This window comes from Eucyclogobius newberryi, unplaced genomic scaffold (assembly GCF_026437365.1).
Source record: "Eucyclogobius newberryi isolate DKJ021-1_F unplaced genomic scaffold, fEucNew1.0.hap1 SCAF_6, whole genome shotgun sequence".
Classification (NCBI taxonomy): Eukaryota; Metazoa; Chordata; class Actinopteri; order Gobiiformes; family Gobiidae; genus Eucyclogobius; species Eucyclogobius newberryi.
In genome coordinates this window covers 22,878,309-22,904,882 of record NW_027316278.1, presented here as the reverse complement: position 1 = coordinate 22,904,882, position 26,574 = coordinate 22,878,309, and the positions used below count along the sequence as shown (strand labels likewise).

The 26,574-nt window shown below is 40.8% G+C and overlaps 1 protein-coding gene across 1 annotated transcript in view; it reads right to left on the bottom strand.

Annotated features, from left to right (window-relative positions):
- The window catches only part of LOC140346673 (transmembrane protein 132D), a 244,938-nt gene that overhangs the window by 116,768 nt on the left and 101,596 nt on the right, over positions 1-26,574 (bottom strand). The window contains exon 4 of the mRNA XM_072432849.1: positions 1,664-1,804. Within this exon, the coding sequence (XP_072288950.1) occupies positions 1,664-1,804 (141 nt within the window). The remainder of the gene's footprint in view (positions 1-1,663; positions 1,805-26,574) is intronic.

The window sequence follows — 26,574 nt, the reverse complement described above, 5'->3', positions numbered from 1 at the left end:
TCTCAGCTCGTCTCTTTATAAAATGTACAAATGCGTTCATGTATTACATTTAATTACATTTGTTCCGCATTTGGATTGAAGGTGTGATTGATGCTGTCCATTAGTCAAGAGGAGAGGTTGCTAACAGCTAGCTAAGTGCTGCTAATTGAAGTTGGGTCTGGCCATAAAACTTTTATACAACTCATTAGTAATAGACCCAGCCAAAACAAAAAGTTAATGGGAGGAAAAAAGTTTGGATTGGGTGAAGGTTACAGGGACAGGGAGAGACCAAGAACTATTAAGTTACACAGGCTACATTTGAAATAAGTCTCTTTTAACGGAATCTTGTCTTCTGACTTTGAAATGTCACTGTTCACTTTAGAGGTCCACGGTTATTTCATGGAATACCAAAGTGATACCAGAATTCCCCTGCTAATACCCCAGTAATATCACATATTACTCTTCCATCAATGGACTATGGACTAGACAAGGGCTTGTCAAACCTTTTCTGGTGTTCCCCCCTTAAGAGGTACAAAATGTATTCGCAAAAATCACAATGCGGAAACAAATGTTCTTCAGATATGCATTATATCGCCAAATGAGTGATCAGAAGCTGAGCAAGTATAAAACTAAGATTCAAAAAGTGGCAGGAGAAAACAAGCGACCAGGACAGAAGTGCGAGGAGGGGCAGTGGGGCCGAGGAGGGGCGGAGGAGGGGCGGAGGAGGGGCCGAGGAGGGGCAGTGGAGGGGCAGTGGAGGGGCCAAGGAGGGGCCGAGGAGGGGCCGAGGAGGGGCCGAGGAGGGGCCGAGGAGGGGCAGTGGAGGGGCAGTGGAGGGGCCGAGGAGGGGCCGAGGAGGGGCAGAGGAGGGGCCGAGGAGGGGAAGTGGAGGGACCGAGGAGGGGCCGAGGAGGGGCAGTGGAGGGGCAGTGGAGGGGAAGTGGAGGGACCGAGGAGGGGCCGAGGAGGGGAAGTGGAGGGACCGAGGAGGGGAAGTGGAGGGACCGAGGAGGGGCAGTGGAGGGGCAGTGGAGGGGCCGAGGAGGGGCAGTGGAGGGGCCGAGGAGGGGCCGAGGAGGGGCCGAGGAGGGGCCGAGGAGGGGCAGTGGAGGGGCAGTGGAGGGGCCGAGGAGGGGCAGTGGAGGGGCCGAGGAGGGGCCGAGGAGGGGCCGAGGAGGGGCCGAGGAGGGGCCGAGGAGGGGCAGTGGAGGGGCCGAGGAGGGGCCGAGGAGGGGCAGTGGAGGGGCAGTGGAGGGGCCGAGGAGGGGCAGTGGAGGGGCCGAGGAGGGGCCGAGGAGGGGCCGAGGAGGGGCCGAGGAGGGGCAGTGGAGGGGCAGTGGAGGGGCCGAGGAGGGAGCGCATGTTGTGCAAGAGGCCAAAGCCGTGACTCGTTCTAAACCCGGGGCAGACATGCGTGAGGGCCACAGAGCCAGGCTGACCCTCTGCTGCTGCTCTCTCGTATTTAGAGATTAACCATGTGTTGGCACTGGCCGTTTATTTAGTTGGCCTCCATCTTCTAAAATATGATGATGAAATGGTTGGTGATTTCTTGTTATGTGCAGGAACAGCATACAGAATATGTTTTGTTGTGGATTATTCTGCCATGGTTTTAATAAAGTGTAACATCTCCTAAACAAATGAGCTACAACTAAAGCCTGATTAAAAAGAACAGCATGTTTCTCACCTTTCAGCAGTGGAGGAGGCTTTTCTCTGACAGATCACTGCTAGAGAACTGCTTCCCGGTGTCATTTCCTGTTTGATCTCCCACGCCACCAGGTTACTCGGCTTCACCGCCAGGAAGTTGATGCCTGACTGGAACCACACCCTGCAGAGAGGAGCGAGAAAACGAGGTTAATATCGCAACACAACAATTACAGCACGTTTTTCTAAATTGAAATTAGCCTGAAAGAGGATTATCTCGGCTCAATTTCCTGTTGATTTTCTTTTATCTCACATATACTATACGCTTTGTTGAAAACAGCTTTTAAAATTGATCCGCGCAGCGTGGTTCCAGCTCCCACGTTATGTCTTGGTGGAAAGAAACAAAAAGAAGACAGAGGGAAGCACTTCTGAAAGAAAACATTTTTCAACAAGTACTTAAACTCAAAGAGGTTACAAAAGCAGAGAATAAGACTAGGTTTTCAAGGGTCATTAATGGGGATGGTTGAATCAAGAAGGGCATCTGGCACTATAGGCCAAATTCATATGTAAATCTGTTCAAAGAGGCAGATGGTTTGATGTTTTCTGCGTGTTCTAAGTCAAATTTAAACCAGATATTAACAAAAGACAGCAATTGCACAATAACACCCTCTGCAGTGAAGAAAAAAGGCCACTACAAACACCAAAATGCATGTGATATTTGGATAAGGAGTTTTAAATTACAAATAAATGAAATAAAAACTAACAAAACATACCAACTTTACAGGTGTACTACAAACAGTTTATCTCGGATATCTAGGAGGATACCTCTAGGAGGTGGTCATTGCTTTGCCTGGAATGTTCCAGTCTGGCATTAAATGTATTCAGCTTGGATTTATTCTATTACATGTGGTTTATTTCACTTAAATACCTTAATGTTAGCGGAGTCACCTTTGCACAGATCTGACCTGTAAATTGACCTGGTGGCGTCACCTGCTTGTCTCCATGGAGATGAACAGCATAATGCCACTCCAGCATCTCCAAGAAGACAAGACCCTATCACCAGAAAAGTCACAGTGCACCTTATGGCTGACATGATGCAATATTTATCTTCAAAATCACCAATGAATCTTTTTTTTTCTCAAAATATTTCGGCTCTAAATTATTACTTAAATAATATTGGAACACAAAGAAAATATTGAATACATTTCCAATCCATTCCATTAAATCTTTTTGTTCAGGATTTGGAATGGAGCATGTACCATTTGGCTCCAACATGAAACACAGTTGACCTCAGGGAGTTCCCAGTTAATCACAGGGCTGACATTTAGACAGACAGCCAATAGCAGTCACATTCACACCAAAGGGCAATTTACAATCACTAATTCACCTGTCTCTTACATGTCTGGAGGCAGAAGCAGAGCCACATCCAGGCCAAACAGTGCACGGCCAGTTGCTGTGCTAAAGATTTTAATAAGTTGCACAGAAGCAGGCAAAATCCCCCCAAAAAAGTGTTCAAAAAAAGAAGAAGAAGAAGAAAACAATGACTTAAAAACACATATTGTATAATCGTACACACTGATCAGCATAATGAACATAAATCCCAGGGTCAGTCGCGATTCAATGCGACACGCCTTATAAAAGGATAATATTATATATATTAGGTTTTGCTTTCACTATACTTTTTTTTAGAATCAAATACATGTTTGTTAGGCCTTTATCTGCACAAACTTAATATGAAATACATAATTAATAATCATCCAAACAGTGAATATGTCAAATATAGTGCATAAACAAGTTTCATTCCCCTTAACAAGCAACAAGATTGTCACAAAATAACTCTTTTTTTTTGTATATTCACTGTTTCATACATCCATATCTAGCAGCCCAGGATATCAATACTGTATGTTTTTGTATTACACTATTCTTTTGACTTTGGGAACAGGTTTGCAGAGATTGAAGCTTTGGCGTCACCCTATGTGTCCCCTTTGAACTCCCACATTTCAATTCACCATAACAAATATACAAGCCGTTCTATAACACTATTGTATCAGACAGAAAAGAAAGCGTTACAATCGTCAGCAGCTTCTATATTCATTCTCAGTGTGACTATGCTTTTTCATCCAAACTCCTCTGTCCCCAGGTATAATCTGTTCCTGCTTCTCCCTGCTGTTTCACTTTATTCCAACATGGCTAGGTCTCCTTTCTTGTCATTTTCCATTTAAAATCTCATTTTCTCACCACCATTTTGGCCTCTGCATTATCGCACCTGCGCGGCATCGCTCCCTGTCTATTCTTCACTACCCAACTCTTCTATTCCTTTGCCTCGTCGCTTGTTTTTGTTTCCCAGCACACGTCGTTTCAGTTCTAAAACATTTTTTAATCTCTTTATTTCCTTTTACCTTCTGTACGCTAATCCATCCCAGCATGCTTTGTTATGTTTATCACGTTGTCGAGACCCTCCCCAATTTAATAACTTTGGTTGTTTGCTGTGCACACTGCTTTTTCGCAAACATTTTCTTATAAACTTTATTTTTAGTACAAAGACGAGCAGCCAGTCCCCTTTGTACTTCACTGTTGCTTCATGTGTTGCCAGATACTGCAATATGTCATTCTGTACCATGCGCGTTATCTATGTGTGCAAGTGTATATGTGCTCTATTGTAATGATAATAATCCCAACACGTCTCCTTTGGTGTTCCTACAAGAGAAAACAGCCTTTGTGATTATACCAAGCCTCCTTTTTCTTCTTTTCCAAATACAGCTTTAACAATATTCACTGCTCGTTGTTGTGTGTAACATGCCGAGAATGGAAGGCAGGGAAAAGCATAGGTTGCCAGACAACATTTTTCATAAATGTCGACTTGATGTCTCGACTTGTTGGTTCTATAGAACATGAAGTGAATTGTATGTTCATGTGTAAATGTATGCAACAATTCTATATTTAGTCATCTGTTTGGTGCAATATATTGAGCATTTCATTTGATACACTCTCACTCTCGATTACACATACGCAAGGAGCGTTAAATACATTGTACTTCCTGTAGTAGTTGTCTGACACTATATACTTTTACTCCTACTTGACAAATATAGTGTAACAGTACCTTGAGTAAAATGTTAGTCTTCTTCCTGTGATTTAACTGCAAATAAATAAAATCTGATGTTGAGTCCATTAGGTTACAGTTACTCAAGTAGCAATTTCTTACAATACGTTTTTATTCTTTATACGGGATTTCTGGACCACTGTTTTTTTACATCTACTTGAGAAATATTATTTTTGAATTATGGTACTTATACTACAATTTTGGTCTACTCAGTCCCCCTCTGCACCTCTCCCTCACTCTCTTCTCCCATCACTCTGTAACTTGTCCTTCTCTCTTGCCATCTCTCTTTTCCTTTCTCCATTGAACAAAAATTGAACTTGAAGACTTTTGACACAAAACAGGACAAACTGAAACTTATTCTACTTCTGTGTAAAAGTATAACGCTATAGTTACGTAGCTTATTTAAAAGTACAAAACTATCTAAAATTTAAATGGAGTATAACACTATCTTTTCTTATTTGCAACCTACGTGTGTGGGGAATGAACCTGTGAAACATGACACAAACACACAAAACTGCAATTTGACACTAATTACTGAATTTCCTCCATGGTAAGAAACCCTCTGCCTTGAGTTAGCTACAAACCAAAATAGAAAACACTGCCTCAAGAACGTATTCATCTCCTAAATAAAACTTTCCCCAAACTTTTATAAACTTAATAGAATTTCCTCTCTCACTGTCGCTGCCTGGGCCAAGCCTGCACAAAGATAATCCACTTCAAAGAGAGAGTACTCAGAGCCAGACGGAGCAGCACAAGAACAGCAGGCTCGGAGTGAGGGTGAAGCAGTGGTACAGTAAGTGACAGAGTGACAGATAAGAACACCTGACGGGAGCCTCCACATGGGACAGCAAGGTCAAGGTAAAGACACAAAATACATATTATGTGGTGGAAATAATAAAAACACAGCAGCAAGAGATCACATATCACCTCATGGCTGGGCTCGGAGTTTGGTCTCAAAAGAGCAACATCACTCAAAAATGTAGCTATGGAGCTCGTCGTAAATCGAACGTCATGGGCAAAGATCACATTCTTGCGTCCGCATCTTGAATATATTAAAAAGTAAACCAAAGAGTGATGGAACAACGCCTTCAGCTGATGGGTAACTACTGAGTGTTGTCAAGAAGCTTACATTTCCAACATCATTTAAACATTAAGGAAAAGGAAAAATGATAATGAAAAAAATGATCTATATAATATATTGCCATTTTAAAATAAAAATAATAGTGCTGTACGATGCAGTCTTTGTTCTGTTCTTTCTAAAACTATTCAGGTCCAATTTCAGTATCTATTCCTGTTCAAATGACTGGCAAGTATTGTGACTACTTTTGTTATAAATTAGTATCTGGGTTTTACTACCACCTAAAAGCAATTTTCAATCTGAGAAAAAAAAAAAACATTTTGTGAAAAAAGAGAATCCCTCTTTGAACAGAAATTGTGATTTAATGTATAATTTGCCAGATGTTTACAGCGTGTGCAAGTGAGAAAATTCAATTAAAAAAATAAAAAATACAAAAGTTGATTTTAATTATTTGCTAACAAACCAGGTGCATTCTTTTGTGGTAGTTTAGTTTTGGTTTGGAGTCCTAACTCTAACACACGTGCAATTTCCTGAAGCGCATGAGCAAGTAAAGCTCGCCTTCCGCTAATGCATCAGTGCAGCAGTATACGTGTGCGCTGTCAGTTGACGGACAGGGCTGCGTCCCTAAGCTGCTTCTGTCAGATCTGCGTACGTCAACAGAACGTTTCCTTTTTCCGATCCGTCTGCTTTCCTCGCTAACACAGGAAGACAGGCTGAAACCCACAATACACTCCTTACTCTTAGACATATGCTTTTAATAAGTCAATTTATCTCTAAAAGACATGACAGCTCACTCTCAGGCGCGGCGTAATTAACTAACAAGATCATATTTACCAGCTCGTTACCTTCCCTTCAGCCATTCAATACTAGTTTCTCCTATTCTTATTCCTGCCAAAGCTATATCGGCCATGTCAATTCAACACACTTAAAACTTTATTTACGTCAAACTGCGGAGCGTCTACTGCATTACAATTGATTTTCCCTTTACATTCCTCTGGAGCAATGCCTTGTTTATGGACACTTCGGAACACAGTTTTGGAGGAGAAAAAATGAACTTTGTGGGAGAAGGAAGAGACGAGGCATCGGGCCAAAGAGCAGCTCTCTAAATAGTGTTTTTATTTCACTCCACTTATCGTATTTTCCGGACTATAAGTCGCACCGTTTTTCATAGTTTTGGCCGGGGTGCGACTTATACTTATGTTTATACTTATATACTTATACTCCGGAGCAACTTATATGTGATATTATTTGTTATTTTCACACTTGCAACCGCATTTCATACTCCAGTGCAACTTGTATATGTCATTTTCTTCTCTATTCTGCATTTTTTGGCTGGTGCAACTTATACTCCAGTGCAACTTATAGTCCGGAAAATACGGTAAATGTCTTTGTTGGAGGAATACAATGCACCTCTTCAATAAGCACTTTATTATGGTCAGTATTGGGAAGTAACTGAATATGTAAGACTTATTTCAAATGTAGCAAAAATATCTGTTCATAAAAATGTTACTGCAATCCAGAACAGTTACTCTTTCTGTTGATGGAATTCAGAACACAGTCGCAGAGGATTATATTATAGTATTTGATGATGAAATGTAGGCTTTGATCCAAACTGAATTAGTGAGTAAAATAGAAAATACAGCTCTTATGTATAGTGAGTGCATTTGCCAAGTTTTCAGTAATAAAGGTAATGCTATATTCAGAAAACAGTACTGTGATTAGACCATGTAACAGAATTCATTTTAATGCAGCTATTTAGTATTTAGTATTTAGTATATTCAGTAACAAAGCATTATTAGTATTTTCAATTTGCTAATGGAAACGTGTTTAATAAATTGAAAGCTTTTGAGCAAATATGGAAGTTATACCATCATTTTATAGGGTACCAACTGTGTAAAAGAGTTTTCTGCTAAATATTTTCTCGATTGCAACAGAAAGAGTCAACAGACACATTGCTTGTTGTTGGGATGAGCATGCCTTGGCTACACTAGGACCGTCTGACAAAATAAAAGTGTTCTAAAGCTGTGAACGTGGCAAAAAAAATAAACAAACAAACAGACACCGTGCATAGAATACTATAGTGTAAAAAGTCAGGGTTTTTTGAGACAATAACAGTTTAAACTACAGATCTCCTCCTTTCACAATGTCCCCACTTTAAGATCGCTTTAGCCAAATGCACCAAAATAAAAGCAATTAAATGTACATCATTTCAAAAGCCAATGCAGTTGTATTGTACGGCATTCAGAACATAAATGCTTTTATAATAACGTTTTTTTGTGATTTTTTGTGAGTCAATGCACACATTTTAAAAACAATATGCTGCAATTCATTCCACATACACTGAATACAAACCGTCAATTTTTGTGAACTGCAATATTCTGCTTGAGTTGCATATTTAGCAGATTTTTTAGACAGAAGTCAATACCATCAATTAATATCACAGACAAACATTGAATGGGAAAACACAGCATAGATCTACCATGCCATGTGAACAAATATGGCACGACTAAATGGACTAATAAATTTAACCAGTACATTTGAAGTCCGGCTGATCCAGAAAAGCTTTGGTTCAGTGAGAAAAATACCATTACAAAGCAGTCTCCCTTGTGATTTTATTTCTGTTCTTGTCGTTTTCTCTTTCCAGCCCCAACACAAGGCTGTATTTTATTACTACTCACAGTGTAATACGTGTCAGAAGATGAGGGATAAGATTTTATTTGCTCCCTGTGCCCCATGTACACTCAAACGTATACGATATTGCACACAGACGGTTAGATAGGTAACATGCAACCAAGATCACAATCAAGGTCACCAGGCTCCAGTTTGCCTCCGACAGGGACTAAATCACCGCAGAATTCACTACAACTCTGGACACTGGGTTCCTTGAGGAGCGCAAGATGATATCAAAGTAGATTTACACTCAGCACTGGGGCTTGGGGGATGGGGTGAGTTAGGAACATAGTAGAAAAAGACAGGGGGAATTTACCCAAAAAAAAAATCAGGGAACGACAAATGACAGATAATATCAAACGTATTACATATTAAGGACAGAGCTTTGGGCATTGCAAACAAATCAAAATAATGTGATGTGATGTGGTAGGTATGCTTTATGTGGAGATCATTGTTTCATGAAAAGCTTTATTTAAAAAAACATTAAATGTAGTCTTGAATAAGAACTTAACTTTGTTCTTTTCCTCTTAGTTATGGTGGAGTTTCCAGGCAACTTCTAAGTGAATAATAAAAAGGGATAAAGAGTGCTGCGTTGGTATACATAATATGTACCGTATGTATGATCAAAGATGATCAAAAACAGGGGCTTGGGTAAAAAATTAGCGCAAAACATGTTAATATTCCCAAAGACAAAAATCCAAGGTACTCTAAGCTAGTTAAAAAATTAAAAAACCCTTTATGAGAGCATGGCAAATGACATAAAATGCACACTAATGCGTAACGAGCCATTCTCTGTACACTAGTAAACTGCCTGTAGGCTTTATAGGATCCGACAGGATAGCATAGGAATGGGGGAGAAGAGCAGGGAGGAAATTCAGCAAATAGTCAGAGCTAGGAATCAATTTCACAAAGCTGAGGTCGACACAAAGTCTGGCAGAAGTGCTAATGCTTAGACCACTCCGCCACCGGGCAGCATTAACAGGTTTGTCATAAAAGATTGTTGATTGATGCATGAATGAAAATGGCATTTGTTCGGTCACTGAATGTGAGCCTTGACTGCAGTTTAAATTGGACAAAAGGACTAGCTTGACTCATCTGAAAGAACAAACCCCCCATAGGCATTGTCCTCTGTGGGAAAGTACAACCTGGAGACAGATGCTTGTGTGTCAGGGAAACTGTGGAGAATACAGCGCCAGATGTGCCGAAAACACAAAAGTAAAAGAAGACACAGACTCGTCTTAAGTTGCCGCTGAACAGATGTTTTACTGGAGACTTTGCAGGAAAAGCTTGAGAGCGGGAGATCTAAGGGAATGAGCTACATTCAGATTCGATACAAAACAAAGCCTATTGAAGTAAATAGTACAGTATGGGGTCCTTCTTTCTTAGCCAGAACATCATGTAAGATTACTGTGAGTCATTATTGTCATTCTAAAATTGAATTAAAAACTTGATTGGCGTCTCACTACATCACCTGTCAAATCATTAAAATGTCTCAAAACAAGGGAGACTTTGCCTCAATGAGAAACTCAGTTGGTCACTTTTTACAGGTTAGAAAGTTAAACCTCAACATGCAGTTTAAAGAGTAAAGTTTTGGTATTATTAACACTAAACATATGAGTAACGGAACCTGTGAGTTTGTTCTTGAAATGTGGCAGATTGCAAGGCAAGGGTTCACAAAATGTAAACAGGTGCACTTTTTTTTACTACAAAGGCAGACAGATGGAGAGCTGGGTGTCTGAAAGCTATACATACTCGCTGAACATTTGAGAGAACATAACAGACGCACGTTTTGTCGGGGTTAGAAGCCAAATGTTTCTCTTGGTAAAAACAGATGTGGTGTCAGTCATTTTCGTACACCTTTTTTAAAAGTGCCATGCAGGAGATTCTACACTCACAAATCAAGTGTGTTAGTTTCACTCACACTATCCTACAATGTTGGAAAAAAAAAAAAAAAGTACATTCAAATAGAGCAAAACATCTAGCTGTCACTCACTTGGAACATGACCAATAGGAGAAGAGAAGGTGAGGGAGAAAGCGTTTGAACCTACAGCTGCATTAAACATGGCATTATGATAGACATACACATTGTCACAGGGAAGCAATTACAATTCTCCCAGTCCAAATGTGGAAATCAAGTGTGCCATGATTATTCTTAATCTGCTAAAGTATTATCTTAAATGCCATTCATGTATGTACACCTGAAACAATCACTTTAAATCCATTGTGCAAACCAACAATTGTGTGGGCTGAGAGCAGAGCAAGCAGTGAAGACCAGTTATTAAGTCTAGCAATTAGCACTCTCAAATGACATGGCTTGGACATTTAACTATGAACAGACTTTGATGAAGACGATTGTCCTTGCAGAGACTATTATGGAACACTTTTGGAGGCAATTGTAGTTAGGGATGCACTTTTCATTGCACTTAAATGCTCTGCACTCAACATTCTGCCTTCCAGTAAGCAGCTGGCCTCTGCGTTATATAAGACCACTGCAAAATGACTATTGTGTAATTATGATGAAAGCTGGCGGAAAATGGGGGCAAAAGTGCCACGCTTGTTTGACCTAGCATCCAGTCATGAAGTAAACATGTGGAGGGCCTCAGGAGCCTGCTCTGGGATCACAGTATAGCTACAGTTCTGTGCCCACATAGTAGGCTGCGTTCATTATGCATGAGTGAGGTGATGCCCCCAGTTTGCCTTCTGCTCTCGACAAGAATGTGTGTGGCATTATAAAGCACAGAGCAGACGCTACAGTCACCAGCCTTCAGGCCCGTGTACGGAGAATATATAGCGTGAACATCTGCTACTGTGTTTGGGAAAAAGGTATCTGTCAGCGAAGGTTAGAAAAGGGTTTGTATTTAGGCTAATTGCTGAAGTGTTGCAGATATCATGTGTTTTTCTTTTCTTTTTTTTCTGCACTTTTCAGGTGTGGTCTCTTGCTTCACAGCAGAGATTATATTGCTTTGCCTGGAATGGTTTCACAGTGTGGCATTAAAGTTAACACATTTGCATGTATTGATATATTGTGCTCATCCATCACCCAAGCTGAAGTCACTGAGGTTGTTCGCAAACTCCTTGGTGGCAGGGCTCCGGGGGTGGATGAGATCCGCCCTGAGTACCTAAAGTCTCTGGATGTTGTAGGACTGTCTTGGTTGACACGTCTCTGCAACATCGCGTGGCGTTCGGGGACCGTGCCTCTGGACTGGCAGACCGGGGTGGTGGTCCCTCTGTTCAAGAAGGGGGACCGGAGGGTGTGTTCCAACTACAGAGGGATCACACTCCTCAGCCTCCCGGGTAAGGTCTATTCCAAGGTACTGGAGAGGAGAATCCGACCGATAGTCGAACCTCGGATTCAGGAGGAGCAGAGTGGTTTTCGTTCCGGTCGTGGAACACTGGACCAGCTCTATACCCTCCATCGGGTGCTCGAGGGTTCATGGGAGTTTGCCCAACCAGTCCACATGTGCTTTGTGGATCTGGAGAAGGCTTTCGACCGTGTCCCTCGGGGTGTCCTTTGGGGGGTGCTCCGGGAGTACGGGGTCCGGGGCCCTTTGCTCAGGGCTGTCCGGTCCCTGTATGACCGGAGCAGGAGCTGTGTTCGCATTGCCGGCAGTAAGTCAGACCTGTTCCCAGTGCATGTTGGACTCCGCCAGGGCCTTTGTCACCGGTTCTGTTCATAATTTTTATGGACAGAATTTCTAAGCGCAGTCAGGGGGCGGAGGGTGTCCGGTTTGGGGACCACAGGATCTCATCTCTGCTGTTTGCAGACGATGTTGTCCTGATGGCTCCATCAAACCCGGACCTGCAACATGCACTGGGACGGTTTGCAGCCGAGTGTGAAGCGGCTGGGATGAGAATCAGCACCTCCAAATCCGAGGCCATGGTTCTCAACCGGAAAAAGGTGGCTTGCCCTCTTCAGGTGCGTGGGGTGTCCTTGCCCCAAGTGGAGGAGTTCAAATATCTCTGGGTCTTGTTCACGAGTGAGGGAAGGATGGAGCGTGAGATCGACAGGCGGATCGGTGCAGCGGCTGCAGTGATGCAGTCGCTGCATCGGACCGTTGTGGTGAAGAGGGAGCTGAGCCGAAAGGCAAAGCTCTCTATTTACCGGTCGGTCTACGTTCCTACCCTCACCTATGGTCATGAGCTTTGGGTAGTGACCGAAAGAACAAGATCGCGGATACAAGCGGTCGAAATGAGTTTCCTCCGCCGTGTGGCTGGGCGCTCCCTTAGAGATAAGGTGAGGAGCTCGGCCACACGGGGGGAGCTCGGAGTAGAGCCGCTGCTCCTCCACGTTGAGAGGAGCCTGCTGAGGTGGCTCGGGCATCTGTTCCGGATGCCTCCTGGGCGCCTCCCTCGGGAGGTGTTTCAGGCATGTCCCACCGGGAAGAGGCCCCGGGGAAGACCCAGGACACGCTGGAGAGACTATGTCTCTCGGCTGGCCTGGGAACGCCTCGGCATCCCCCCGGTGGAGTTGGAGGAAGTGTCTGGGGAGAAGGAAGTCTGGGAGTCCCTGCTCAGACTCCTGCCCCGCGACCCAGCCCCGGATAAAGCGGCAGAAAATGGATGGATGGATATATGGTGTGGTTCTAGATGACAAGCTCATCCTCAAGGTCACGGCCAAGGTTTCTTTCATTGTGTTATTTGGGAGAAATATAGTTTGGGACTGATGTGCACAGTCCCTCTTCAAATAAAATAAGTTCTGTATAAGGTCCCATGCTACCACAGAGTATAAGGGCCAACCCCCAAAAAAAAAAAAATGCGCCGCACTTCGAGAATAATGTAATTAATGAATGACTTTATTCTCATAATTTTCCTTTTTTTGGTTGGCCCTTATACTCCGTTGGACCATGCAGGGTTTTTTTTCTGCAATAAAAGCAATACAATAAATGCAAGATAGAAAACTCAACTGTCACTACACTTTGGAATATTCTAGGAGACAAACAGGTGGCGGACCCCAAAACAAATCCATTAAATTGTGATACTTTTTGTTGGAGGATGAGTTAGTTATGGAGCTCAACGCCCAAAGTCTCCACCGGTTCTGGTTTTTCTATTAATTTTCCATTACATTTTCGCAAAGAAGATTGTGAAAAATTTCCAATCACAAACAAAACAAAAAAAGTGCACAACAGGAGACTAACTAACTATATTGACAACACAATTACTTTCAGTCAAAAACATGTTTTAAACCAGCTAAATAACTTTGTAGTATTTCGGAAATATATTATACGGCAAATCATGCTTCTTTTGCTTCTTTTTATTTGAACACATCAAAGAATTGTGCAGAACTGGAGTCTATGAGATTAAAAAACAATAAAATTCTATGTAGAAAATACAATGCTGCCAAATAACACTTGCAACTCATAAGAACAATCAAATGTTAAAGTTGTCAAGAAAGTCTTTCCAACACTGTAACTTGAGAAAAGAAACTTAAGGCTAAATCCAGCCAAATATGTAACTATAACAGTCTTAATGTGTTTAAATATTGTTTTGAGAACACACAACCTGCTCGACTGTTTGCCTTGTTTCACTGCTGGGCATTTAAAAGCAGGACACTGTTAATGCAACATGTACCGGGAGATGTTGTGGGTAAAACTAAAAAAAAAATCACCCTCACACATGGAACTTAGCCGCCCACTCTCTCTCCCACCACACGCGGGATTAGGACGAGATATTTTAGAGTAAACAAAGACACAGACAATAGTGGTGGGTTGTTGGCTCAGCGCTGGAGATGCTCGGAGCGACTCCTCTGGGCTCCGGTCCCAGATTAGAAGCCCAAGCAGCCCTCTAACAGGAGATTATGTGAGCAGCCAGACGCAGAATGCACAAGAGCACATCCACCATCACATCAGCAAATTAGGGACAGTCCTGGAACCCTTGTGTACTTAAGTCTTCAATTATTAATATGTTTGATCTCATTTTGTCTGCTTTTGGAGGAGCTTTAGAGAGGAAAGCAGAAATGAAAGCAAATTTAGAACTAACCCAAATTGTCTGCCGTATGAAATGACGTGGCCATTGCGAACGGATCACACGTAAAAGTGGGAATTAATCATGATTTATACCAGAGAATCTTTAGAATGAGATGAAGAAAACAAATGCATAAAAATATAGCTTCCATGTTTGCGTGAAATATCTAACATTGTCATGATCAGCTCATAAGAACTTTGCTGAATTGTCTGAACAGAAGCGACTGAATCAATTTCTTAATATTTTGAATTAATTGTCGAATGTTTAGACTTTTGTTTGCTAAAAGTTGGTACTTGAACTTCAAAACTTTAGGCAATATATCTCCATAAACATAAAACATAAAAATGCGTCATACTTTCAAATCCAGTTAAGAAAATGTAATGGAATAGAAAGCAAACTGGAAAAAAGAACATTCTTTAAAAAGCTCAGTTAATAAGGGCTAGAAGTAGTATTTATCTTGTATATTTTTATTGTTTTAAAGTAAGATGGACAATGGAACAAGTTTGAAATATCTTGCTGTATTGAAATATAGTATTTTTACTTTTGTACTTTGTTATTTCCTACCTCTGCTTTACAAATAAAACAGCTAGTGACAAAATGTTCAAGACAAGACACTTTGCATATTGTCAGTCTTAAATAGGTCTTAAGAATGAGAAGCACTTTCTTATGCTTCACATTCTTGTTGGAGCAAAGTGTACAATGTATGTACAATGTATGTACAATGTATGTACAATGTATGTACAATGTATGTACAATGTATGTACAATGTATGAATGAATACGTCATAAAGCACCACTTCCAAAATGCTCCTTTGTATTTATTTCAGTGGAGATATTCATACGGGCTCAAACCATGTACTGTCCTCATGAAAACTTGTCTAATCACTGTCTGGACTTTAGAGCCAATTTTGAACGTGCTAAATAAATGCTTGGGTTTCAGTCTTGTGAACTGCACTTATCACTTTTTACTTCCCAGGGTGACTTTATTGATACTGCATAGACGGAGAGCATATTTTTATGGTAACACTGGGGAGAATATTAGGATAATATAGGCAGTGTGTCTCGAGGAAATGCTTACTCAACAGAGCTATAAAGCTCTCTACAGCTCATTTGGACATAAAGATAAAAAGTTAAGATTTCAGACCCTCATTTATGATAAATGGATGGCTTCCAAAAGCACCTAATCCCTCCTAAGTGAAGCGATGGCCACTGGAGGCTAATCATTTTGGAAAAAGTCTGTCTTTCTCTGAGTGTGTATGCGTGTCCATTTGGCAGGGCTATTTATTGACTAAAACGTCCCATCTGGGGCTTAAGTAACAGTCCAGCGGCCCAACCTGCTCTGCACAGGAATGAACAACCTCAAACACAAACTGGCGCTATAGATTTGATCCGTGCAAACATAAGACACACAATCCTCTGCCAATGGTGAGCCGCTATTTGACAAAAACTGACAAACATGAAAAACATGTCAACAGAGACAAGCAAACAGTGGGCTGGATGAGCTAGCATGAGTGGAGTGATAAGAGGATGTCACCAGAGCCCATACAACAATACATGTCACATCAGGGCTTTGTCCACAGAGGAGTGCACTGGCAGTTAGCTGCCACGCCGCCACAGGTGAAGATGTGGAGAGAAAGAGGAGCTTTATCGTTCTCAAGACAGTCTGTGAGCTGTCAGTCATCCACCTGCACTCAGAGGTACATTCACTTTGGCTGTTCTGGGAAAAAACTCTTTTAAGCCAAGAATAGTTCTCAGACAAAAAGTACAGAGTCAACAAGGGAGTTCCAAAACATGTTTCAGATTTCAAGCATTGAACAAGAGCGTGCAGTTCATGGGTCAATCTGAGCCGTTTGCTGTAAGCAGATGGACGGTACAGGTTGAGGAAATTGCGAAGGCGAGAGAGAGAAACAGCTGAATAGCTCCATTGAGGTTCATTTGGTCTTCTGATCACTTTTTTTTTTTATTATTTTTTTCAGACCAGCATTTGTTTGTTATTTGTCCATAATGTTACTGTGCTGTGTCTTGTCAGTTGATTTACACAGGTTTTGGTGCTGTCTTCCTACTGGTAGAAGAAGAACAGCTTCCTCAGGGACAGTATCTCAGGTGTGGGAGAGTAGAAAGGCCCCTCGCAACAGTAAGTGACACTCTGAAGAAGATTGCGTGGGAGCAGTTGAAACAAATCAGGTAAACAAACCCTGGTCTGAAAAAATAACCTTTTAACTCAAATTAATCCCAGGCATAAATTCGATGATCTGGCTTTATATCATCAAATCTTCCAAAATGTGTTTGGACAAGAAAGTTGGTTTGCAGAACAATTTTTCTGTTCCAGAGGCACAAAATTCAGTTGGCATTCAGACAAACATTAATCAAATCCCCCCTTTCACCTCAGACTGACCTCCATACATGGCAGCCATATCGACTTTTCAAATGATGACGTGCACACATTTAATTTATGCAGGTTATAAGAAAAAGGTCAAGAGGCATTTACTCAATTATTAAGGAGACTAAGTGGCCATGTGTTCAGCCATAAGAGAGGCAGAAATTTGGAGAGGAAATGAAAAATAGTTTACCACATACATGACCCGACCCCCCATTCTGATAAAGGCCTTACATGTATTCACTTAAAGGGAAACATTCATATTTGAGGCCACTTTGTGATATAGATACTTATTGAAATGTTCTGTACAACAGTTCTGGTCAGCAAAATATAATATTAGAAACATCAACCTAAGGAAAAGGAAAGAAAATGTGTTATAACCCATGAAAAATGGGAACGCATCCCAATGGAGAAGAACAAATGATGATGTTTGGAAAGAATTCAGTTGTAAAAGAGAATCGTGGTATTTTATAAGACCATGTTAAGTGCACTGCGTTATTATTCACAGGTTGTTGGTGTTTTGGGACTGCCCCCCTGAGATTAATGAGGCACTGCAGACTGTCTTCAATACGGATATTCCATGTGACTTTAAAACAATGTATCTCGGATGTTGGGCACCAACGATGGAAACGATGGATGGATGGCTGTGGAATGTACTTTTGGCTGTGGAATGTACTTTTGGCTGTGGAATGTACTTTTGGCTGTGGAATGTACTTTTGGGCTGTGGAATGTACTTTTGGCTGTGGAATGTACTTTTGGCTGTGGAATGTACTTTTGGGCTGTGGAATGTACTTTTGGCTGTGGAATGTACTTTTGGGCTGTGGAATGTACTTTTGGGCTGTGGAATGTACTTTTGGGCTGTGGAATGTACTTTTGGCTGTGGAATGTACTTTTGGCTGTGGAATGTACTTTTGGCTGTGGAATGTACTTTTGGGCTGTGGAATGTACTTTTGGGCTGTGGAATGTACTTTTGGCTGTGGAATGTACTTTTGGCTGTGGAATGTACTTTTGGGCTGTGGAATGTACTTTTGGGCTGTGGAATGTACTTTTGGCTGTGGAATGTACTTTTGGGCTGTGGAATGTACTTTTGGCTGTGGAATGTACTTTTGGCTGTGGAATGTACTTTTGGCTGTGGAATGTACTTTTGGGCTGTGGAATGTACTTTTGGGCTGTGGAATGTACTTTTGGGCTGTGGAATGTACTTTTGGGCTGTGGAATGTACACTTTTGGCTGTGGAATGTACTTTTGGCTGTGGAATGTACTTTTGGCTGTGGAATGTACTTTTGGGCTGTGGAATGTACTTTTGGGCTGTGGAATGTACTTTTGGCTGTGGAATGTACTTTTGGGCTGTGGAATGTACTTTTGGCTGTGGAATGTACTTTTGGGCTGTGGAATGTACTTTTGGGCTGTGGAATGTACTTTTGGCTGTGGAATGTACTTTTGGGCTGTGGAATGTACTTTTGGGCTGTGGAATGTACTTTTGGCTGTGGAATGTACTTTTGGGCTGTGGAATGTACTTTTGGCTGTGGAATGTACTTTTGGGCTGTGGAATGTATTTTTGGGCTGTGGAATGTACTTTTGGCTGTGGAATGTACTTTTGGGCTGTGGAATGTACTTTTGGCTGTGGAATGTACTTTTGGCTGTGGAATGTACTTTTGGGCTGTGGAATGTACTTGTACTTTTGGCTGTGGAATGTACTTAAAAACAAAAGAGGCAATTACAAAAAAAGGATGACAGGGACGGAGCCGAGTATCAATCACTGCACTGAAATATTTTTGTACATTTTCAGAAGGCTACATTTGACTTTTACATTGAACTTAAAATATTGACACATTTATCAGACACTGGGGCAGATGAGAGAGAAACTGACATTTTCTGATTCATTATTTTGGCTATTCTATTTACTTTTGATATTAGCCTTTCACTCTCTGGGTTAAAAATAAAGAAAGATGTAAGGTATTCCCTCAATACAGATAACACATTTCCCAACTGTTATTTTAACTGTAAAATCAACACATTTTTGAAAATAATGACTACAAAAAATGCTTAATGTGTCTCAAGAATGCCGCGTCTGACTGGGATCAAAAATGTGCACGGGGGTAATAGAATGCTAATGTTGCAGGGCTAATCTTACGCAGAGTTAAAAGTTAAAACAGTCGCCTGCTGCGGTAGAGATGTAGCACCTCAGGGTTCCATTACTGTCAGTGCAATTAAAACCCCAGCAGAGGTGCACTTTAAAATCCCCCCCAAATCCTCCTTGCTCCCCTTTGCCCCACATGCATAACAGAATCTCATAATACCATCTTTTATACCACAGGGCCTTTAAGCATGCATGAGAGTTTGAAAGTGAAAGAATAGTGGCAGTAGGAAGAGGAGCGGTACAGATTGTGAGGTGAAATCTGATCTCATTGGAGAATAACAATGAGTTGGGAAAATGCAGATGATGGGAAACTGACGAAGATGCAGACAGACAACTCGTAAGTGAAGGAGATGTGAGGGCACGCTGCTCCAACGGCAAGCATAACATAATGTGCTTAAAATTGTTGATGGTCTATTCATTTGCCAGTAATTATTCTGGACCACTGAATGGATAATACTGTGTAATTATGTCGTTGGAGGTAATGAAGTGCCTTTGTCAAAAAAGATCACAGTTATTATCGTTCCACAAACAACTCCAAACAAGCCTCAAACGAACACAAATGTCAACCGGTGCATGGATTCAAATCTCTACCTCCTGTCATCACTTTTGCAACAGCATGTTTCAATTGTTAAGACTTTTAAAGTTTATTGTAAGTGTAAATGCATGCAGCACGAAGATAAAAGACAGACGGTTTTTGAATTTAGCTTGAAATAAAGCAATGATGTCGCTCTGAGATGTGTTGCAATTTACTCTTAGAAAAGGTATTTGTAAAATAGTTTTGGACTTTCTAATGCACCTTTTTCTGCTGGCATTGCATATAGACATTGTGTAATTTAAACTTTTCCCAGTAATAAGTGTGTAAAGTGTTTAAAGAAGACATTATGGTTTCTGCTATATAGTTATAATCTATGACACCAATGGATCCTTATTTTCTTTTCTTTTTTGACATTTTAAACCACAATATTGATCTAAAACTGCTTGATCTATAAAATAAACAAGTGCATTGGTTAAAACTGGGGGATTACAGTACGTCACCAAAAACGTCATCACAACAAAGTGCCGCTCTGCAGTGGCCGTGTGAAAAGTGGAATAAATAATGCAGTTATTACAAATGTAGTAATCCATGGGTTTCAGAATTATGAAAAATTAGACCCAATTACAACAAAACATCCTGTCTTTTGAATGATGAAAAGTCTTCAAACTGCTATAACTGGAAGCATAAACCCATGTTGGCTTTGATGAGGGGCCTATATGTATCTAAACTAAAAGTGCACAAATATTTACTTAAGAATTTTGTAGAATGTTGTGAACCAAACCTGTAGGATGACATATTTCTATAATCTCACAGGTCACAGTGACATTGGAGAGCAAGTGCACTGAAAGCAGAGAAAGTTAATAGCTGTCCACAGTGCATGGTATAATGCTCTACTTTTAAATTGTTATTATGCTGACAGGCGGGCAGGAAGAAGTGAACGAGAATGAAGACACGGCTATGAATTAAGTCAAGTAACAGGGTGTGAGACAAAAAGACAGAAATTACAGGGTGGAGGGAGAGCGGAAGACAGGATGAAGACGGCAAAGGGGGGAGTGACAGAAAGATGAATTGAGAGAGAAAAGCCAGTGACAGGACAGTCACAATGACCTTTAAAAGCTGAAGAGAAATGGAAAACCAATACAGTCCGCAACCTGAATGCTTCCCGTCAGCTTCATACACGTGTGAGAGTGTTTGACGGACATCTCTGTCTCGTCCTGCCTGTCTGCGGTCCAGGTGCTGCGCTGTGATAAGAGCCCCGCCCCTTCTTTCTTGCCTCCTGGCACCATTGAGTCTACTAATTCAACGCGCCACTGACGGAGCGCTTGTTTCCGCTCCGAGAGGCAGCTCTTTGGAAGGCATTCAACAAAAACATTCAGTGTTGAGTTTAAGTGATTCGTTCAATGGGCTTTTTTAGTGTATGCTGGTTCAGTGCAAAAGTTTAAGTGAGGTGACGCATGCTCAACTAAGAGTGTTTTATAGATTTTTTTTTACAAAATGGGTCAAGGAAATAACTATTTTAAAGAGCTGGAGTGGATCTGAACAATGTTGGAGGTTCAATCATACAACAAATACAAAGTGGCAGCATAGAGGGCTGATCAGCAGAGACTTTCATGCATGAAAGAGGTGCAATATATTGGAATTTAGATAATATTGTGAAGGTTTCTGCAACATGTGAATATCAAGTATGTTTATAGTAAAACATTCTACCAAAAAAAAGTATACACATTATTTATGAGAAAACGTTATGTGGTAAACTTTCAAATAAGTAGGTATTAGGTGATATTTCTGCACTTTTGTGATATATTTTACATTTGTCTGATAATTAAACCGCAACTAATACATTTGAACACATCTCTGTTGATTGACAATATGACAAATATTTTTAAAAATATATATATTTGTTCATTTTTTTGTTGACTGCCACGCCATTGTAGCCAACCTCAAGAAGATACACATGATTTATTAATGTGTGGATGTGAACACAAGCAGGTCTGTACAAAGGAACTAAAGAAGCCACCAGAAGCATCTCTTAATGAAAGTCCTCCTGAACAACAAAAGCTCAAAATCTGGCCACTCCACGGTCCCTAACACTTGAGAAGCTTGTTTGTTTCTGCAGTGATGAAGAGGCACCTGCTCTGGCAGCTGCACCCCCACAGACGCCTAACACTGCGGCGAGCTGCTCCCAGGTGGCACGGAGCACAGGTAAATAACTGTGTAGGAAAGTCCGCCCCAAAACAGGCACTCAGCAACTTTGTGAGGAAATAAACTTAAAAGAAACATGTCAGCATTTGATCCAGCGCCGGACATATTTTTGGAAGTAGATATTTCAAGGTTACAACTATATTCAAGAAAAAAGAAACGAAAAGAATAGAAGGTAGACTTATCAGAACATTATTATACCGTTGATGTAGTGTATATCTATTTGTCTTTATAAGCTTGTATGCATCCTGTCCTGCCCTCTGACCTGCATACTGGACGTTTACATCAATACTTCAGTTTACATTGAGCTAAATCCTAATCAAATTCACTAAAATACAAGATAAAAGGAGGAAATACATTGCAATACATTTGTGTAAGATGTTTTTAGACTTCGATGCTTCATAATTTGAAATGCCATTTGCCACAGCCAGGATACTGTCTGTTTGTTCTTCTGGGGCTGTTGACGTTGTAGAGACTTTCGCACTTGGTCTGATGGCGTGTCCCTACATTGGTCTGGGTTCTCTCTCTGGAGCTGTGAGGCCTATTGTGAAAGGGAAAGGGGGACCGGATTTCTGAAGAGGTGTAATTACTCCTGCTGGCTCACCTCGCCACTCAGCAGGAGAGCGCCAACTAGTCCCTGTAGGTTGTAGCCATATTTCTGTGTATGTTTTATTCTTTTGGTGTTCTTGTTTTCAATACAGTTACATTTATTTAAGAACTTTGATAGTTCTATACTTTGCCATCCCTAAATTGCCTGTAGCAATTACTGTTTTTTTTTTTCAAAGTCTACTCAAAAAAAGAATAATGAATTATTCTGTCAAAACAGTGTTGCCGTAATTTGAAGTTCACTCGTAGGGAAATTTAAACCAACTTAATTTAGTACATGAAAAAAGAAAAAAGTTTGAAAACAATGAAAATAGCATTTGTTTTGACTGTATGCCAAGAACTTTTGCAACCAGGTATGTAAAAGGACTTTTAATTATTGGATGTGTGTGTTTTTGTGTTGCTATCTTTCTTCAGCAGCCCAGGCAGAAAAAACACTTCGTTAACTCAAAGACTTCAAAAGACAAGAACTTTGTGGAAAAAGTCCCCAGAGTAAAATATGAACACAATTCAACAAATAAAAGTGAGTGGTCTTCAATCAGCTGTGCAAACTCACCCAGCCCAGTTTACGCCCATCAGAGTGACGCTCTCCTCCCTCATGTCCCTTCTTCTGACTTTAGGAAGGCAAAGTAAACATTATGACATGGAAAGTGTTGGAAAGTAACCTAAGATTTGTTCTTTAAAATACATTCAGAATTTGGTATTCAGAATATACATGTTGGGTACCTGTATGTGGTAGTTTTAAAATCAAAAGTCGAATTTGATTATGTATGTAATTAGGCTTCAAAAATTACAACGTAGTGAGATCAATAGAAAACATAACTCTTGTGGCAATATTTTCTTACCTAATCAGTGATGAATAAATTCAAAACAAAGGATGAAAAAAAAACGTGCTGTTTTTATCAAGCTGCACAATATTATAAGTTATATTATTGTGTAAGAATTCAAAGTAATCAGAATACAATACTCTGATGGGACCAAGTAACGGAATACATTTTATGCAGATATATCAGTATTAAGTATTATTCCCAACGCTGAGCATGGGATATGCCTTGAAGTATGAATGTCCAAATGACAGACCTGAAGTACTTCAAGGGTACAGAGACACAGATGAAAGTTCTAAAGTCATTGTAGTTGATTGGCACTCTGACAATGAAAGCAAAGGTATAGCAGGAAAGTCTGGACCCTGCAGCACAAAGTCAGAAAACTCACAATCTTACAAAAACAGAAGTCAGACAACAATCCCATAATGCACCAGCCAAAGTGCAAAGACCCAACGCTTATGAAGAGCAATAAGTTTGAGCTATGCATATTTCTAGGCAGAGAAATTTTACCTTGAAGAGGACCATTTGCCTAGAAATAATAACATTTCAAAAGGTCAAAGGTCAAATGTATTTATATAGCCCATATAAAATGATAGACTGCCCCAAAATGCTGCACAAGTTCAATAACCCTATACAAGTGCAAAATTATAACACAATAGATAGTGTATTACTGAAAATCAGGAAATTAAAAACAAATGTAACTTGAAATGAATGTGTCATAAAAATGTCTAGCTCTGCTTGAATTAAAAGCCAGTGCAAAAAGAGTTTTTTTAGCAATGCTGCAATGACAGAAGTACACAGTCTCTTCCTCTTACATTCAGAGGATAAGAGGTCCAAAGTTTAGTACCAGCCACAGAAAAAGCTCTGTCTCCTCTAGTTTTTGATCCAGACCTGGGGCAGTCCATGAGCAGTTGGCCAGCCGACCTCAGTGTTCTGCCTGGAGTGTTCAAAATAAGCATTTCCAAAAGGTAAGAAGGTGCTAGATTGTGCAGTGACTTAAAAACAAGCAGTACAATCTTGAACTGGATAATAAAATCAACAGATAACCAGTGGAGCGAGGACAGGGTTATATGGTGCTGGTCTTGCTGAGCAGGCGCGCTGCTGCATTTTGGACCAACTGTAGTCTGTGGACTGAGGACAGGTCAAGGCTGAAGTACAGTGAATTACAATAGTCCAGGCGAGATGTTATCAGGGCGTGAACTACCGTTTCCATTTGGTTAGGGGACAAATAAGGTTTAACTTTGCCTAAAAGTTGTGAAAATCTAGTTTTCACTGCGCTGATCTATTTGTCAAGCTTAAATTTATTATAAAGAGAATTTTACGCACATTAAAAATTATGTTTTTGCGTGCCGCCGCAGCTGACTGTCATATCTATGGGGGTGCTATTTGGACCATATATTTTGTATCAGCAGCCACCACTGGCAACAACTGAATAAAACTGTATAGATAACGTGGTTACCTTGTGCGCACAGATCACTTGCTTTTTTTAAATTGGTGTTGGGAATCAAGGAGCATTTAGTCCTGTCCCGCCCACAATGTGTTTCTTTCCATTGAGCTATCCGGCCTAAATGCGTGGGATTACGCATTGCTAGTGTCTATATATACGCTGGTGCATGAATGGCGGCACAAATCCGATAGAAATCTGATAGAAATCCATTGGCTATCCATTGGCCTTTATGCTGAAGACCTTTGCTGATGAACTGAGCCCAGCATGCACTCCCTTATTCCAACCTTTGGCCGATACAGGATAAATCTTTTTGCTCTAGGAACCTTACCCTTGTAGCAAAAAAAAAGCCTTCCCAAAGGAGAACAATGACTCCTGGCATGTGGCCTTAATATCAATGACAATGAAATCGCATGCTTATGATGTAGTGACAACCAAGCCCCTGTTGTGTCTATTTGGTCTCCAATTTGTGTTCAATGGTGATGTTGATTTAAAAACACTTGTATTGTTGGTGATGCTGCATGTGACCCCTGTCCCAGGACAATTATTTTCCGTGGGAGACAATAAAGGATTATCTTATTTTATACAAGGCATGTTTACATTGTATTTGCTTTAAGTCAATTGTTCCTGGCATTCTGTAGAGTACTATTCAGATCCCTTTCTAAGTAAAGTGAACTGGAATGAGAAGTAGAACAATGTGTCTGTTTGACTCGATCCACTGCATGTCAGTTAAGCAGCCCTTTTTAGCTTCCTTGTTAGTTGACCGAGTTGACAGCTGCTTCTTCTCATTTGAAAAACAAATTTGATGAACTCCCAACTTTCACTCATTGTCAAACAATTTGACTGTTAGAAAATGACTCTGTACAAACATCAAAATTTCTGCTCTTCCTGTGCTGTCACAATCCTCGTCTCTTGTCTCTCGCTAGATCCTTTTTCGCGTTCCGTCTTTTCTCCAAATGTCTTGCATGTAACTCCCCTCCACCCGCCCACAGCTCTGTCTCATGCAGTACACACTTCCATCCCACAGGTTCCTCTCAAACTGACGCACTTTGCAGAATCCTCTGGTGCCTCTCCTACCTGCGTCCCATTAGACTGTCTGTGCCTCTTATGCAACTCCCCATTGAACTCTCTTCTTCCTGTCGCACTCATTCCAAAAACTTACTCAATTCTTTATTTTTACTTCTTCGCATAACTTGATGTGGTTGTGTTAATACTACTTCAATGTTACAAAACGTTTGCACACTGCTTACGATATACATAAATGCTAGTCTTTTCACGATACAAGGGACTCCGCACACTGTTCCTGTTCATACAGAAATCTATGCAGACAATAGTGCCATATTATGTCCCAAAGAATAGGACAAAAATGATTGGGTTCTTAATTATTATTGTTTTGTTGGTGGCAAACAGCTAAATACTTGAAAGGTTTTGATTAGCAATTCATTGTATCAACAATTATATATTTCAAGTTCTTGATTATGTGTTTTCCTTGCCATTCATTTGGATCGTTGTTTTCTACACATGCTACACATTATGCAAAATTGACTCTTTTGAGCGTAACACTGTTCCCTCATCAAAATCATACCTGGAGCTGTATTTAGCCTCATTTGCGCCTCATTCTTCTCCTGTGCTGCCTGGTGGTGGTTAAGGCACAGCACACGTATGCCAGTCTCCAAGTGCAACCGGCTGCAGTGTCGAAAGTTCCATTCCCGACTCCCACTCCCCCCTCTCTCATCCCTCATTTTCTCTGTCCTTTCCTGTCTAATAAAACCTACAGGCCAAAAATCTTTCGAAAAATAAATACATTAAAAAATAAAGTCCTCTCCCCTCCGAGCGTCAGAAACACTCCAGTCTGAATTCTCCAAATCTGTAACGTCATAGGTCACGCTCTGCAACCATCTGCACTTTTTTAAGGTGTCTTTGATCAAATGTATGCATGTTTGAGTATATGTTTTGAGGCTTGAATGCTCAAAAATATTTAGACTCCTACATGGATTAAAATGTCACATAGTCATAGAATGGGG